Consider the following 14,047-nt stretch of genomic DNA (forward strand, 5'->3'; position numbering starts at 1 on the left):
CAGGGTCCCCAGGGTTACATCTGCACTGTGTGTGGCCAGGAGAGCTGTGGCTTGTGATAGGACAGTACATGGGACTTGGCTGTCTCAGTGCACAAGCAGTATCATGTCCTTTGCTTGGCTGTCAGGCATGGGGGCAAGGGGCACTTTGTGGACCCACACTGGGTGCAGAGGGCAGGCCCTGGCTGGCATCTGCCTGAACCCAATTACGTTTCTGCCCCTAGGGGCCAGGCACCGTGTCTCATGCCTGTAATCCCAGCACTTTGGGAGGTCGAGGAGGGCGGATCACCTGAGGTCAGGAGTTTGAGACCAGCCTGGCCAACATGGCAAAACCCTGTCTGTACTAAAAATACAAAAACAAAAAATGGCCAGGTACGGTGGCTCACCCCTAGAATCTCAGCACTTTGGGAGGCTGAGGCGGGTGGATCACAAGGTCAGGAGTTTGAGACCAGCCTGGCCAATATGGTGAAACCCAGTCTCTACTTTAAAAAAAAAAAAAAAAAAAGTTGGGCCAGGTGCAGTGGCTCATGCCTGTTATCCTAGCACTTTGGGAGGCAGGTGGATCACCTGAGGTCAAGGGTTTGAAACCATCCTGGCCAACATGGCGAAACCCCATCTTTACTGAAAATAATACAAAATTAGCCAGGCGTGGTGGCGCGTGCCTGTAATCCCAGCTACTTGGGAGGCTGAGGCAGGAAAATTGCTTGAACCTGGGAGGCAGAGGTTGCAGTGAGCCGAAATTGTACCATTGCACTCCAGCCTGGGCAACAAGAGCGAAACTCCGTCTAAAAAAAAAATTAGCCAGGCGTGGTGGCGGATGCCTGTAGTCCCAGCTACTCAGGAGGCTGAGGCAGGAGAGTCACTTGAACCCAGGAGGCGGCGGTTGCAGTGAGCCAAGATCGCGCCACTGCACTCCAGCCTGGGTGACAGAGTGAGACTCTGTCTCAAAAAACAAAACAAAACAAATTAGCCAGGCATGGTCGTAGGTGCCTGTAGTTTCAGCTACTCGGGAGGCTGAGGCAGGAGAATCACTGGAACCCAGGAGACGGATGTTGCAGTGAGTTGAGGTCACACCACTGCACTCCAGCCTGGGCGACAGAGTGAAGCTCCGTTTCAAAAAAACAACAAACAAACGTTTCTGCCTCTAGGAAGCTTTGCCTTGCCACTCCTGGCTCTGTCCTCCACCCCGCCCCATACCGCCACCCAGCAGCTGGGATTCTGCCTTAGCTCTGTGGGGAACCCCACAAAGGACTCTTTCTGCCCCCTACTCACTATCCTCCCTGCACTAGCCCCTCACAGACTCTGCGGTCCATCTGGTGGGGCCCTCTTACCTAAGCCCTCCATGGGCTCCCAATGGCCCCCAGTTCAAAGCCCAAACTCCCTCTCCTGACGTAAGCAGTCCCTTCTTGATCTGACCATGCCCAGGCTTTCCTATTCCTCCTTCCTAGGCATGGTGTGCCTCCTGTTGGTCTGATCTTTATGCTTTTACCCCTGGAAGAGGCCCTGACACCACCTCCTCCAGGAAGCCTTCCCTGATCTCCCTGCACATTTGTCTATTGAGCACTTACCACATTAGTGCAGGCTCCCCCCTGCCTAGTACCTGTCTCCTCTGCTCCACTGGAGACCCCCCTCAGAGCCAGGCACAGGGCAGAGTACCCCACAATATCCCTGGAGGTGTGAGCAGAATGAACGTAACTGGGTCCTGTGCTTCCTGAAGCCCAGCGATTTGGCATGCCTCTCTCTCCTTCAGGGGGGGCTCAGGTTGATTCACCTAGGTGGGAAATCATGCCCTGCCCCCAAACTGAATGCCCTTCTGTCCTCTCCCACCCCCATTCTATGAGACTGTGGGGAGCTCCTGAGGGCGAGGACAGCGTCGCCTTCCCTGAGCATGGTTTTTGGTCCTGGGGCTGGGCACCCACCACTGCTTGCGATTCTCCTCCCAGCCCGCAGGCCAGTCCGTGACTGTGTAAATACACTTTATTTTCCATCTTTCCCGCCTGGGCAACATGTGGAGTGAACAGGCAGTGTGCAAAATGGTGGTGGGCAGTGTAGGGGGCGTGTGGGAGAGCCCCGCGGGTGCCTGCCCCGTCCCCAGGCTTCATAACACTGAAAAGTGGGCAGCTAGGAAGTGGGGACGGAGCAGGGGTCCCCACCCCAGGAAGCGCCAGGGAGATTGCTTGTGACGCTACTCTACTGGAGGCTCCAGGAGCACCGAGGGGGGCAGCCCTAAGGTCATGAGGCCCGGGGGGCTTGGGGGAGGGAGGAAGGGGACTGGGGGGCATCGTTGAATTTTGGCACCGTTCTCAGCTCTGATTCAGCAGAGGCCACGGGACCACCAGGAGGAAGTGAGGGGAGGCCGCTCGCTAGGAAGCTCCTACGTGGGGGCCTGGCCCTGGCTGAGGGTGGGGCTGGGAACACAGGAAGAAAGGGAAGTAGATGGAAGCTGAGCACCCCCCCAGAGATACCCCTCCATCACTGGCCAGGATAGGGGGTGTGAGTGTCTCCCAGAGGAAGATGTGGGGTGCTGGGGAGAGGGGTCTCTTCACTTCCTCGAAGCTGCTCTGGCCCCAGAGAAGCAGGGAGACTTCCCGCTCGCCACTCACTTCCCAGGTGGCCCTGCACACAGTATGGGGGACTTTGGTTTCTGCTGCAGGGGCCATGGTGCCTGCACCAGGCAGGAGAGGCCGGCCTGGCCATCTGTCCCCAGCGGCCCAACTCCCCTAGAGATGGCCAGGGGTTGGTCAAGGGTCACTTCCTCCCGAGGAGTGTCATGGGGTGCTGATGTCCAGCCCAGAGCTGGTGCTCTCCTTCCTCAGGCCTCGGTTAGCTCCTGGGCGCTTCCCAGCAATGCCGCCCCTGTCCCAGAAGGAACCCTGCTGGGAGGTGGGAGCTGCCTGCTCATTCAGTGCTGGGACCTCTGGGTCATCTGTCTCTTGCCCTCTGCCCTCCTGTTAAGAGAGCAGTCAGCCCCTCCAGGCACCCCAGAACGCCAGAGGGCCCGGAGGAGTACAGACCAAGATGGGTAAACACTGCTGGGGAGGGAGAGCCTGCCCCGGGGTCCTGAGGAGCCCCAGGCCGGACCCCACCCTCTGCGCTGCCTCGCCGGGCCTCGCTTTGTGGGTGGCCGAGCCACAGAGGGCGCGGAGTTCGTCAAGTGCGGCAGGTGGAGCGCAGAACGCGGACTGCCCGAGCGCCCCCCGCGACTGCGGTCTCCTGACTCCGGGCACGCGGGGCACGGCCTCAGTTGTCCAGGCCCTGGCTGTAGGGCGCGGCAAGCTCATCGGCGTCGCTGTCTGAGCTGCCCTCGCTGTCCTTGGCCGGCCGCTCTAGACGGCGGAAGAAGCGCGCATCACGCGGGGACAGAGGATACAACGCGTCCTGCAGGGCAGCGCCCACGCCTACACCGAGTAGCTCCTCGTCCGACGACGGCAGCGAGTCCTCGTCCAAGTGCCGCGCCAGGCTCAGCCCGTCGAAAGCCAGCGGGTCCTCGAAGGGCGGCGGGCCCTTCAGCAGCCGCACCTGGGGCGGGGGACCGGTGCTGCAGGCGTGGACCGGCCTTCTGCCCCGCCCTCCCAGCCGCATCCTCCGCAAGGCACCGGCGCTCGGCTCGTCCCAGGCCGACGACACCCAGGCCTGTCCCCGGCATCCCCGCGCCGGCTCACCTCGGCCTTCAGCTCCTCGATCTGGTCCTTGAGCTCGCGGATGTACTGCGATGAGTCCGAGTGGTTCAGCTGACCCTGGATTCGGCCCTCCTCCCTCTGCGGGGTGCGCCAGGTCACGCGGGGCCAGTGCCATGCTGGGCCTGGGGTGCGGCCCCGCTCCTGCCCCAGGCCCTGCCCCCGCCCCCGCCGCTCACCTGGATCTCCAGCTCAGCGATGCGCTGCCGCATCTCGGCCACCGCAGCCATGCTGTCCGCCTCCCGCAGTCGCACGGCCATCACCTCCTCCTTACTCTGGGGTCGGGGGATTGGGGGCAAAAGGAGGGAGGGTCAGGGGGCGGGACGCATCAGGGGGCGGGACCGCGGGCAGGGGCGAATCAGGAGGCGGGGCGCGGACGGAGGCGGGTCAGGAGGCGAGACCGCGGGCAGGGGCGGATCAGGAGGCGGGGCGCCGAGGGTGGGGGCGGATCAGGAGGCGGGACCGCGGGCAGGGGGGGGATTAGGGGCGGGGCCTCATGTAGGGTTGCGTCCGGGGCAGGTGCCGCGGGCCGGGAGGAGCCGCGGGGATCTGCACCTTGCACTCGGCCTCGGCCTGCTTGCGGCGGCTTTCGCTGAGCTGCGTCTGCAGTCCCTTGTTCTGTGCCGCCAGGTACTGCAGCTTCTCCTGCAGCGCCGCGCGCTCCGCCTCCACGCGGTTCAGAAGGTTGCGATGGATGTGGTCCTGGGGTAGGGAGGAAGGGAGGACGGAGAACCGTGGCGGTCAGGGCCTAACCCAGGGGCTGGCCACGGGCACCACGCCCCTCCCCCAACGGGCAGGCACCCCGAGTTCACCTGCGTCTCAAGTTCCACCACGCGCTGCCGCAGCTCGCGGCCCTCGGCCAGGGCCTGGGCCTCGCGCAGACGCACGCTCATCAGCTCGTCCTGCAGCTCGCCCACGACCAGCTTCCGTGGGGACTCCTTCCAGCGGCCGCCGCGGGCCAGATGGGCCTGGGGGGTGAAGCCGAGAGGCAGGCGGTCAGCCTCCGCTCAAGAGCCCCGAGGGGACGGCCCTAGGGACCGCTCTGCCCGCCGGCGCCCACCCGGCCCTCACCTGCCAGGTGTCCGAGAGCTCCTGCAGCTGCAGTTTCAGCTCTCGCGTCGAGGCCACCGCCTGGCCCTCCCGCACCTTGAGCGCCTTCAGCTCCTCCTGCAGCTGCGCCACGTTGTTCTCGTCGGGCAGCGAGCTGTTCCTCTGCGGGGAGAGAGGGATCAGGGCCTGGGGGAGCAGCGCAGCTGCATGGCAGGACAAACGCCCCCAGCCACGTTTCCTCCTGAGCTCTGCCTTGGGCGGCTCAGATGGGGGAGGGCGACCCCCTGGACAAGGCCCACGGGGAGCAGACTCGCCTGTGGAACCGGCTGGAGCTCCTCAGCTGTAAAATGGGTGTGATAACAGCACCTACTCTCACAGGGTGTCCTAGGGCAACCCCCATAAACGCCGTCCTGCACATACTCAGACTCCCCGAGGTCTGAGATCCACCCGCTCAGGGGAATGATCAGGTAGAGAACCAGCCCCAGCAGAAACACCCTGTCTGCCCTCTGGCCCCCAGGCCAGGCCACACCAGGCCAGGCAGTCGCTCTCACTGGGAACAGGCTGAGTGCCAGCCTAGGCCCTGGCCTGGCACCCCAGGGCTCCGTGATGGAGGATTGATGCTCCAGGACCCAAATCCAGCTTTCTAGATGAGGTCCGCACTGACCCGTGTTTGGGTCTAGGGCTGGGACGGATCCAGCAGCGTGTCCTGGAGGCACACTTCCCTGTGAAGTGGAGGGAGGCGGGAGCGGAGCCCAGCTCTTGGCTGGTGATGAGGGCCTGGAAGCAGATGGCCTCTCCGTCCTCCATTTGGGAGGACTCCCAAAATAGTGCAGGCTGGAGGGGTGGGGAGGCTCCTGCTGCATGTGTGAATGGGTCTCTGGGTGCTTTCCTTCCTCTGGGAGCTCCGTGGGAGAGTGGAGTCGATGCCAAGTCAGAGCAGTTGGGGAGGGACCCAGAAGGCCTGGGATGGTGTCTCCATGGGAATGTGTAGGGAGGGAGCCCCAGTGGGCCTGGGCCTTCCTTTCTCTCCTTCCTGTCCCCCTCCCCCATCCCCCTCTCTCCCTCCCTCCCTCCTTCCTGGAACCCGGTACCTGGGGAAACACACACAGGTGGGATGGGGGTATCCAGGAAGCTCATAGAAGCTGCCACGCTGCTGGAGTTTGCCTCATACAGGAGGGTGGGCATGGCCACGTGGGGTTGTGCTGTGTGTGTGCATATGTATGGTTATGTGTGCATGGGGGTGGGGGATTCTGACCTGGGGTCACCCCCAAAGCTTACCCAGGACCCCTCCTATGCCCCAGGGTCCCCCCGACACCTGCCCGCCTGCTTCCTGTCGCACCTTTTCCATGTCAAGAACCTTGTCCTGCATCTCCCGAAGGGCCCCCAGTGTCTCCGTCTCCCGCAGCCTCGACTGTTCCAGCTCAGTCTCCAGGTGGGACACGAAGTCTTCTGTGAGGCGGGGGTTCTCCTGGGGGAGGCAGAGAGCTGTGTGGGGCCCCAGGCCATGGCTGGGGGATGGGCAGCCTCCATGCCTGCTGGCTTCTGCCCCCCTCCCCAGAGCCCTTCAGCAGGGAGAGGGGCCCAGGTTTGGGGCATCATGGGCTGGACCCCCTGATGCTCAGAGCAGAGGGCCTAGAGGTCCTGGCACCCATGCAGCTGGCCCGGTCCAGCTTCCTTCCTGGAAAGGCTGCACAGAGGGGACATTCTGAAAGGGGACTTGCCTTGGCCTTCGGATGCCCCGAGGGACCCCAGTGACTGTGGTTTTCCAGGGTCACTGGTGAGGGTGGGAGATGGGTTCTTGCTGGGTGGTCACCGTTCCAGCCACATGGTAGGTAAGGCCAGGGGTGGGGGCGAGGCCTGGGGCTGTGCACCTGTCTCTCCACCTTTCTCCTCTGCATCCCACCCTCCATTTCAAAACAGGGGAGGATGGGGAAAGAGTGTTGGTATCAACCTCTTGCTCCCTGCCCTGGCTTCTCAGAAGTTCCCCAGTGGGGGGGCCCCCGGAGTGATGGACACTGCCACCTGGACCTGAAAAAGGACATCTGGCCCCTGGGGTGGGAGCCGGGCTCCCTCTCACTGACCCTGTGGCCTGGTAGCGCAGTTCTCTGGGGGACTGCCTCAGCCCTCCCAGCCACCACCCTCTTCCTGTGGGTCTCTGAGATCCATGTGTGACGGTGGCTCTGCCTCAGCCCAGATGGCCTCCAGGCCCCATGTGGGGGCCCTGCCAGGCTGTGGCTCCTCTGGGCCACCTGATCTTGCCTGTAGTGGCCTCCCTTTGGGCCTGAGGAGGTGGCCTTGGGACTCCCCCATCACTGCATCCCCCCCAAGGCCAGAGCTCAGGAGTCTCTCTGACGAGCCTGAAAGGAAGCATCATGCAGTGGGTGGGATGAGCCCAGCCTCAGTTTCCCTAACGTCCATGCTGCCTCACAGCAAGGTGGGACGAGATTGCTCGCAGACTCTGAGGGCCACAACACCAGCATCATACCGACGGGGTTCACGGGGACAAGTGAGAAACAGTGAAACTGCCCTTCCCCTCCCCAGGAGCAGGAGATCAACTAGAATCCCCCGGCCAAGGCTTGAGCTGTAGTCTCTGGGCCTGGGGGTGGAGGGGGCACCTCTGTATTGGATGGCTCTTCTTTCTTAAGCACTCCATGGTTTCTCCAACCCACACCCCACCGCCAGGCCCTGCTGGGTCAGGCCAGGATGGCAGTGGGGCCTACAGCATCGCTCCCTGCCCTCTGGGGCATATGTCCCGGTGGCCTGCGGGGCTTAGGGCTGCAGCCACTGGTGGTCTCTGCAATCAGGAAGCCCGACTGCTAGGTGCAGCTGCAATTAAGTTTTTTTTTTTTTTTTTTTTTTCTTTTTTTTTAGGTGGAGTCTTGCTCTGTCACCCAGGCTGGAGTGCAGTGGCGCCGTCTTGGCTCACTGCAACCTCCGCCTCCTGGCTTCAAGTGATTCTCCCGCCTCAGCCTCCTGAGTAGCTAGGACTACAGGTGCATGCCACCACACCCGGCTAATTTTTGTATTTTTAGTAGAGACAAGGTTTCATCATGTTGGCCAGGCTGGTCTCCAACTCCTGACCTCAGGTGATCTGCCCACCTCAGCCTCCCAAAGTGCTGAGATTACAGCTGTGAGCCACTGTGCCAGGTCACAGTTAGGTTCTAAAAGCTTTCAGAAGAAGCAGATTTTTTTTTGGGGGGGGGGCCCAGCTCATGGGCCTGCCATGATGGGATCCAAAGTTCATGGCCCACAAGACACTCAGGGTGCCTGCCCCCTCAGCCCCACCCTGCCGGCTCAGAGCTCCCCAAACAGTCCTGGACTGCCCTGCTCCCATTCTTCATGGCTGGCCCCCTGGGGACACCCAACAATTCTTCAGACTCTGGGGAGAGGCAAGGGCCTCGGTAAGCAGTCATAGCCCTGTCTGCTGCCTGTGACATGGAGGGAACCTTGCAGGGATAGCCCGATCTTCAGAGGTCTCCCTGCTGAGGCTGGGGGGTTGGGAAGTCAGACACTGCAGACACCCTATGAGGTGGCAAGAAATGGGAATCAGGATGTCCCAGAATGTGGAGTTGCTGGGGGAGAATCTGCGCTTGTCTCTGGGTTCCCCTTACCCCAGAAAGGAACAGGAGGGCCAGGCGCTGAGGCCCGCAGATCTGAGCCCTGAAAGAAAACTGTGGGGCGGGGGCGTGGGGTGTGGCCCCGCTCAGCAGCCCCGCACACCCCGCCTGTACCTGCTGCTCCTGCAGCTGCCGGATGGTGCTCTGTGCCTTCTGCAGGTCCTCGGCCGCCGAGCTACACTGCTGCCGCACCACCGCCAGCTCCCGCTTGATGACGTAGTTCTCTTCTGCCTCCTGCGCCCGTGTCACTTGCCCCTGGGCACAGCAAGGATGGGGGCGGGGAGGGGGAGGCCGTGACCCTCGGCTCCCACCCAGGGCCCTGCCTCCCGCCACAGGGGGAGGCCCAGAGAGTGGAGGTGGGTGGAAGTGAGGTGGGGGGCCTCCCGTACTCAGAGCCTGGGATGGGCGTCCCACTGGGCCTGGGGACGTGGGTGGGTGACAGGCAGGAATAGGACACCTGGAGGAGCCTGGGAGGAACAGAGCTAGCCCTGGGCTTGGAAAGCTCAATCTCCTTCCCCACTCTGGCTCTCGGTCTCTGCCCCAGTTGGGGTCCTTATCCAGGGGCACAGCGAGGCCACCTGTGCCTATTCGTGCCAGACTCTGCCAGTGAGGGTGAGGATCTGGGGACAGCCAAGGCCCCAGCAGGACAGGACTGGACTCCCAGGGGGCATCTTCTCCAGTCCTGGGCTCTGGGGCCTCCACCTGCCTGGGGCTAAGACCCCCTTCTTTTCCCCCACCTCATCTTCGTCCACTACCCAACTTGGGCCCCCCATTCCAGGCTCAAAGCCACCAGGTGGCGGGTGGCAGCTTCCAGATAAAGCCATTCAAGATGAGGTGGCAGCAGGAGCAGGTGAGCTAGAGATGGTAGCAGGCATTGCAGGTAGGAGCAGAGAGGAGCAGCGTGAGGGCCGGGGCGCATGTGTGCATGTGTGTGTGTGCGTGTGTTGTGCGTGTGTGTGTGCATGTGTGTGCGTGTGTTGTGTGCGTGTGTGCGCGTGTGTGCGCGCGTGTGTGTGCGTGTGTGTACGCGTGTTGTGCGTGTGTGTGCGCGTGTGTGCGCGTTGTGCGTGTGTGTGCGCGTGTGTTGTGCGTGTGTGCGCGTTGTGCGTGTGTGTGTGTTGTGTGTGCGTGTTGTGCGTGTGTGCGTGTGTGTGTGTGCGTGCGTGTGCGTGTGTGTGTGTGTGTGTGTGTGTGCGTGTGTGTGTGTTGTGCATGTGTGTGTGCACGTGTGTTGTGCGTGTGTGCGTGCGTGTGTGCATATGTGTGTGTATGCGTTGTGCGTATGTGTGTGACCGCAGCACTGCACACACCAGGGCCTTATGTAAATATGCTTTTAGGTTCCCCAGCCCTCCTGGGTCCCCACCCTGTGTCGCCTGGAGGAAGCTTTCTGTACATGCGTGTAGACATTCACACCCAAACGCACTCACAGACAGCCCCTGAACACACACACTTCTCCCCACTTCACATGCCCCGCCCACCGGGAAGCCTCTGTGTCCCCCAGAAGCGGTCCCCAGCTGCCCCATGCATGGCGCCAGGCCTGCCCGCAGAATGGCAGGGAAGAGGCGGTTACTGGCTGTCGTGTGCAGGGTGCAGGGAAGGGGCCAGGAAGGAATCCGGAGAGGGGATAAAAAGCTACAGTACCTGGATTAACCTATCAGCCAGAGCAGCGCTCTCCTACCCGGCGAAGGGGATTCCCAGCGACAGGGGGAGGAGGCAGAGCGGAAGGCGCGGGGACAGGAGAGGGGAGACAGACAAGAACCACTTGTCACTAACGCAGTGGACTATCTCTAGAAGCGGGGGAGAGAGGAGGGAAGACCAGAGAACCAGCAGGAGAGGACCCGGAGGAAGAACAAAGCTAGAGCCAGTTCCGTCCTGGAGAGGGATTCGGTGTGCGTGGGGAGGTCGGGGGTGCCCGCGGCTGCGGGGGAGGCCGCAGGGCTGGGAAACCCACTGTCTCACTCTCCACGGCCAGCCAGGCTGCGGCTGGTTGCAAAACTGTGGGCTGGGAGGGGCGGAGAGAATTTCGGCTTTGTGTAGACCTCCCGGATAGTGGGAGAGGAGTGGGGTGCGTTTTAATTTTAAGGCAGAACAAGGCTTTGGGGTGAGGGCAGTCAAATACGGTTGCCGACCCACTTCCTGTGGCCAGTAGAGGGTCAAGTAAGGACGAATGAGGAGCAGGAAGTGGGGGCTTCCGGGGCTGGGGCTCAGTGAGCCCCCGATTCCACCCCCATAACATGTTGGGGAGCAGAATCCGGGCTGTGGCTCCCCACCATGGCGCCATGCTTCTCCTCCACTGCGTTTCCTTTCCTTTCTTTTGAGGGCGAGACTTCCAAATTACAGGGTGCGGTGCCTTGTGGCCCAATTACGGGGCTCATCCACCAAAGCGGCAGTTCTCCCTCCTCCTCACCCCTCCCCGTCCGCGCAGCCGGGGAGGGTGCGGAACACAAATGTATTCCCGTGGCTGCAGGCCACTGGGTTGTAACTCGCCCCTACTCCAGGATTAATCACAATACGAGTCGCCCCCAGTTCTACGGCACTCCAAATCGGGTTCAGGTCGGGTCCTGGGGCAGGAGGGTAGGGCTGCTTAGTCCTCCAGAGAGGAAAAGACTTGGAGGAGTCGGTCCCAGGTTGGCGGCCACGCCCCGCATGGTGGACAACGCCCCATGGCGACCAGGTCCCCACGGTGGCCACGCCCCTCACCTTCTCCAGGGTTTCAATCCGCTGTTTCAGGAGCCGGTTCTCCGTCCGAAGCCTCTATGGGGGTGGGGGAAGATCACGTCATAGGCCGCCCCCCACGCCTGTCTACACACACCCCTCATTCAACCCACCGCGGGGTCAGTCCCCTTAGGGCCAGGCCACTTTTCCGGGCAGGGTGTAGCCAGCATCTTACGTTCAGCGATTTCAGAAAACAGGGCCAATTCCTGTCCAGACTGGTTTTATTACAAATAAATAAATAAATAAATAAAGTTTTAAAAGAAACCTGGGTTCAGTAAAAATAACGTGAGTCCCTTCGTGGCCATGTGTGTGTTTGGGGGCCAGTCAGTACCCACAACCGCTCAGAAGACTCCATCCCACACGTGGGTCAGTCTGCCCAGGGTTGTGGGGGAATCAGTGGGGGAAGCAGCTGTGGAGTAGCCCCCACCCACCCCTCGCTGCTTTGCCTCAAGCACCCGGGTTCAATTCCGGGGGCAGGCTCCTCTTTGAGTCTGGGTCCAGCCTGCTGATCACGCATCCTTCCTCGACAACTACATTCCCGTGACTTGCGGAGAGCAACCTGTTCCCAGTGGTTTTTGCCTGTTCCCTGGCTGGGGTTTAGAAGATATTTCCCTTGCTCTTGCCTTCCATTCTGTGCTGATGGATTTTGGCTAGATAGTTGCAGTTTTAGGCCAGGTGCAGTGGCTCACGCCTGTAATCTCAGCACTTTGGGAGGCTGAGGCAGGCAGATCACCTGAGGTCAGGAGTTCGAGATCAGCCTCTACTAAAAACCCAAAAATTAGCCAGGAGTGGTGGCGCGTGCCTGTAATCTCAGCTATTGGGGAGGCTGAGGCAAGAGAATCACTTGAACTTGGGAGGTGGGGGTTGCAGTAAGCTGAGATCACATCACTGCACTGCAGCCTGGGTGACAGAGCAAGACTCCATCACCGCCCCCCCCCCAAAAAAAGAAAAAGATATTTGCACTTTAGGTTCCCCAGGACCCTTTGGGGAGCAGGTGAAATTTGCAAACGAGTTGAATCTCAACTGTACCTGCGCCCCCTTGCTTGATATGAAGGTGGTACAGAAATTGTTTGGATTGGCAGGTGAGTGAGGGTCCTGCCACACTGCAGGTCACACAGAATATTTCCTGGGTTTCTTCTGGGGAGAAAAGGTGATGGAAACACCTAGAACATTCCCAGGAAGCAAATGCAGTCAGACAGAACCGCAGACTTGACAGCCATGGATGCATGTCATGTGGGGAAACTGAGTCAGAGGGGGGCAGGGCATTGCTCTAGTTCCTCAGTTCGGCTGGGTCAGAGTTATTTCAGGCACAGGTCTCTGGTCCTCATAGCAATCTGGAGCCCTGATCCCTGGCCCCTGGGTTTCCCTGTCATCTCTCTGGCTTCAACCCATTATAGCACCAAGCACAGCCATCCTTGCAGGAGCTGGGCGTGCCTTTTGTATTTATTTCTATATTTTTGTAGAGACGGGGTATTGCTATGTTGCCCAGACTGGTCTCCAACTCCTGGCCTCAAGCCACCCTCCCACCTTGGCCTCCCAAAATGTTGGGATTACAGGTGTGAGCCACTGTGCCTGCTGGAGCTGGATTTCGGTCCTTGTCTGTTGGACTCCAGTGTTAGCCACTGTGTGGCTCTGCCCCTGAACAGCATGGAGCCAGGCTGTGTTGGGTTTGTGTGTGTACATTCCTATCACTGGGGCGTCCTCAGTCTCACCTGTGACTTTGGCACACAGCAGGTGCTCAATAAATGGTTTTTTTTCTTTCTTTTTTTTTGAGATGGAGTCTTGCTCTGTCACCTAGGCTGGAGTGCAGTGGCGCAATCTAGGCTCACTGCAACCTCCACCTCCCAGGTTCACACCATTCTCCTGCCTCAGCCTCCCGAGTAGCCGGGATTACAGGTGTGCGCCACCACGCCCGGCTAATTTTTGTATTTTTAATAGAGATGGGTTTCACCGTATTAGTCAGGCTGGTCTTGAACTCCTGACCCCCAGAGATCCACCTGCCTCCCCCTCCCAAAGTGCTGGGATTACATGCATGAGCCATCGCACCCGGCAATAAATGCTTGTTGAGTAAATAACTAAAATCACGTGAAAAGGGAATAACGCGCAAGGAAGGAGAGAGCAGCTTTGCACACTCAGGGAACCCCCTGACCTGGTAGGGCTGGCGGGCCAGGTGCCCCAGGAACCAGGGGCCCCAGGTGAGTGCCCACGCCCTGCCCTACACACCCTGGTGTCTGGGCCCTGCGTGCTCCATCTTTCCCCATAAGGCGGTCCCCTGGGGGGGTCCTCCACTGCAACCTTCTTGAAATTCCTCCAGCCCCCAAGGCACGCTGCTGCCCTGGGCCTGTAGCCCTGCACACCCTGGGCCCGGAGCCGCTGCCCAGGTCAGCCTTGCCCACCGCGCACATCCTTGTCCAGAGCATTTAGAGTCCACACTCTAGTTCAGTGGTTTATTGATTGCTTCCCCATGACTCTGGACGGCCCAGCAGGGCAGGGACCTTGACAGTCTTGGTTACCGCGGCGTCAGGCGGGGGAGGCGCTCACAGCTGGCCTAACAGGTGAAGGACGGCGCAGGTAGGCCGAGGCCTGTCCGCCAAGGACGGCCGAGTCCGCCTGTGCGCTGGGAAGGCCCGCCCCCTAGCGGCCGATCTTAAAGTACGGAGGGCAGCCCCCAAGGGCCTCCCATCCCTGTCCCCGCCCCCCGGGCCCCTGGACTCACTTTGATCTCGATCTGCTCCTCCATCTCCTTGCTCTTCATGGCTGCGTACTCCTTCTCCAGCCTGCAGAGCGGGAGGGCCCCATGGTTACTGTCATGCCCTCGGGGGTCCCCCCTTCCCACCAGCACCCTGGTTGCCCAGCAGGCACCGACCTCTTCATCTTCTTGGGGTTGTACTTGACCTGGTAGGCTTTGAGGACCAGCTTGTCCGGGCAGCTGTCGAACTGGTGGGGGATCACTCTCTGGAAGTACTGTGGGGACACAGCCGGTCACCAGGT

The 14,047-nt window shown here is 60.9% G+C and overlaps 2 protein-coding genes across 3 annotated transcripts in view; both read right to left on the bottom strand.

The window, feature by feature from the left end:
• Window positions 1–7,297, bottom strand: part of MAP2K7 (mitogen-activated protein kinase kinase 7) — a 54,238-nt gene extending 46,941 nt beyond the window's left edge. The window contains exon 1 of the mRNA XM_050770536.1: window positions 7,287–7,297. The gene's annotated coding sequence lies outside the window, so the exon portion shown is untranslated. The remainder of the gene's footprint in view (window positions 1–7,286) is intronic.
• EVI5L (ecotropic viral integration site 5 like) overlaps window positions 1,957–14,047 on the bottom strand; it is a 33,230-nt gene continuing 21,139 nt past the window's right edge. The window contains exons 9-20 of one of the 2 annotated variants that reach the window (XM_050770193.1): window positions 13,923–14,020; window positions 13,773–13,833; window positions 11,042–11,095; window positions 9,983–10,015; window positions 8,456–8,596; window positions 6,064–6,192; window positions 4,746–4,886; window positions 4,487–4,642; window positions 4,230–4,376; window positions 3,854–3,949; window positions 3,660–3,755; window positions 1,957–3,516 (exon numbers count right to left, since the gene is read on the bottom strand). In XM_050770193.1, coding sequence (XP_050626150.1) covers window positions 3,238–3,516; window positions 3,660–3,755; window positions 3,854–3,949; window positions 4,230–4,376; window positions 4,487–4,642; window positions 4,746–4,886; window positions 6,064–6,192; window positions 8,456–8,596; window positions 9,983–10,015; window positions 11,042–11,095; window positions 13,773–13,833; window positions 13,923–14,020 — 1,431 coding nt within the window. In that variant the 3' untranslated portion in view covers window positions 1,957–3,237. The remainder of the gene's footprint in view (window positions 3,517–3,659; window positions 3,756–3,853; window positions 3,950–4,229; window positions 4,377–4,486; window positions 4,643–4,745; window positions 4,887–6,063; window positions 6,193–8,455; window positions 8,597–9,982; window positions 10,016–11,041; window positions 11,096–13,772; window positions 13,834–13,922; window positions 14,021–14,047) is intronic. The other variant, XM_050770194.1, reaches the window with a different exon arrangement.

Source organism: Macaca thibetana, chromosome 19 (genome assembly GCF_024542745.1).
Source record: "Macaca thibetana thibetana isolate TM-01 chromosome 19, ASM2454274v1, whole genome shotgun sequence".
Lineage (NCBI taxonomy): Eukaryota > Metazoa > Chordata > Mammalia > Primates > Cercopithecidae > Macaca > Macaca thibetana.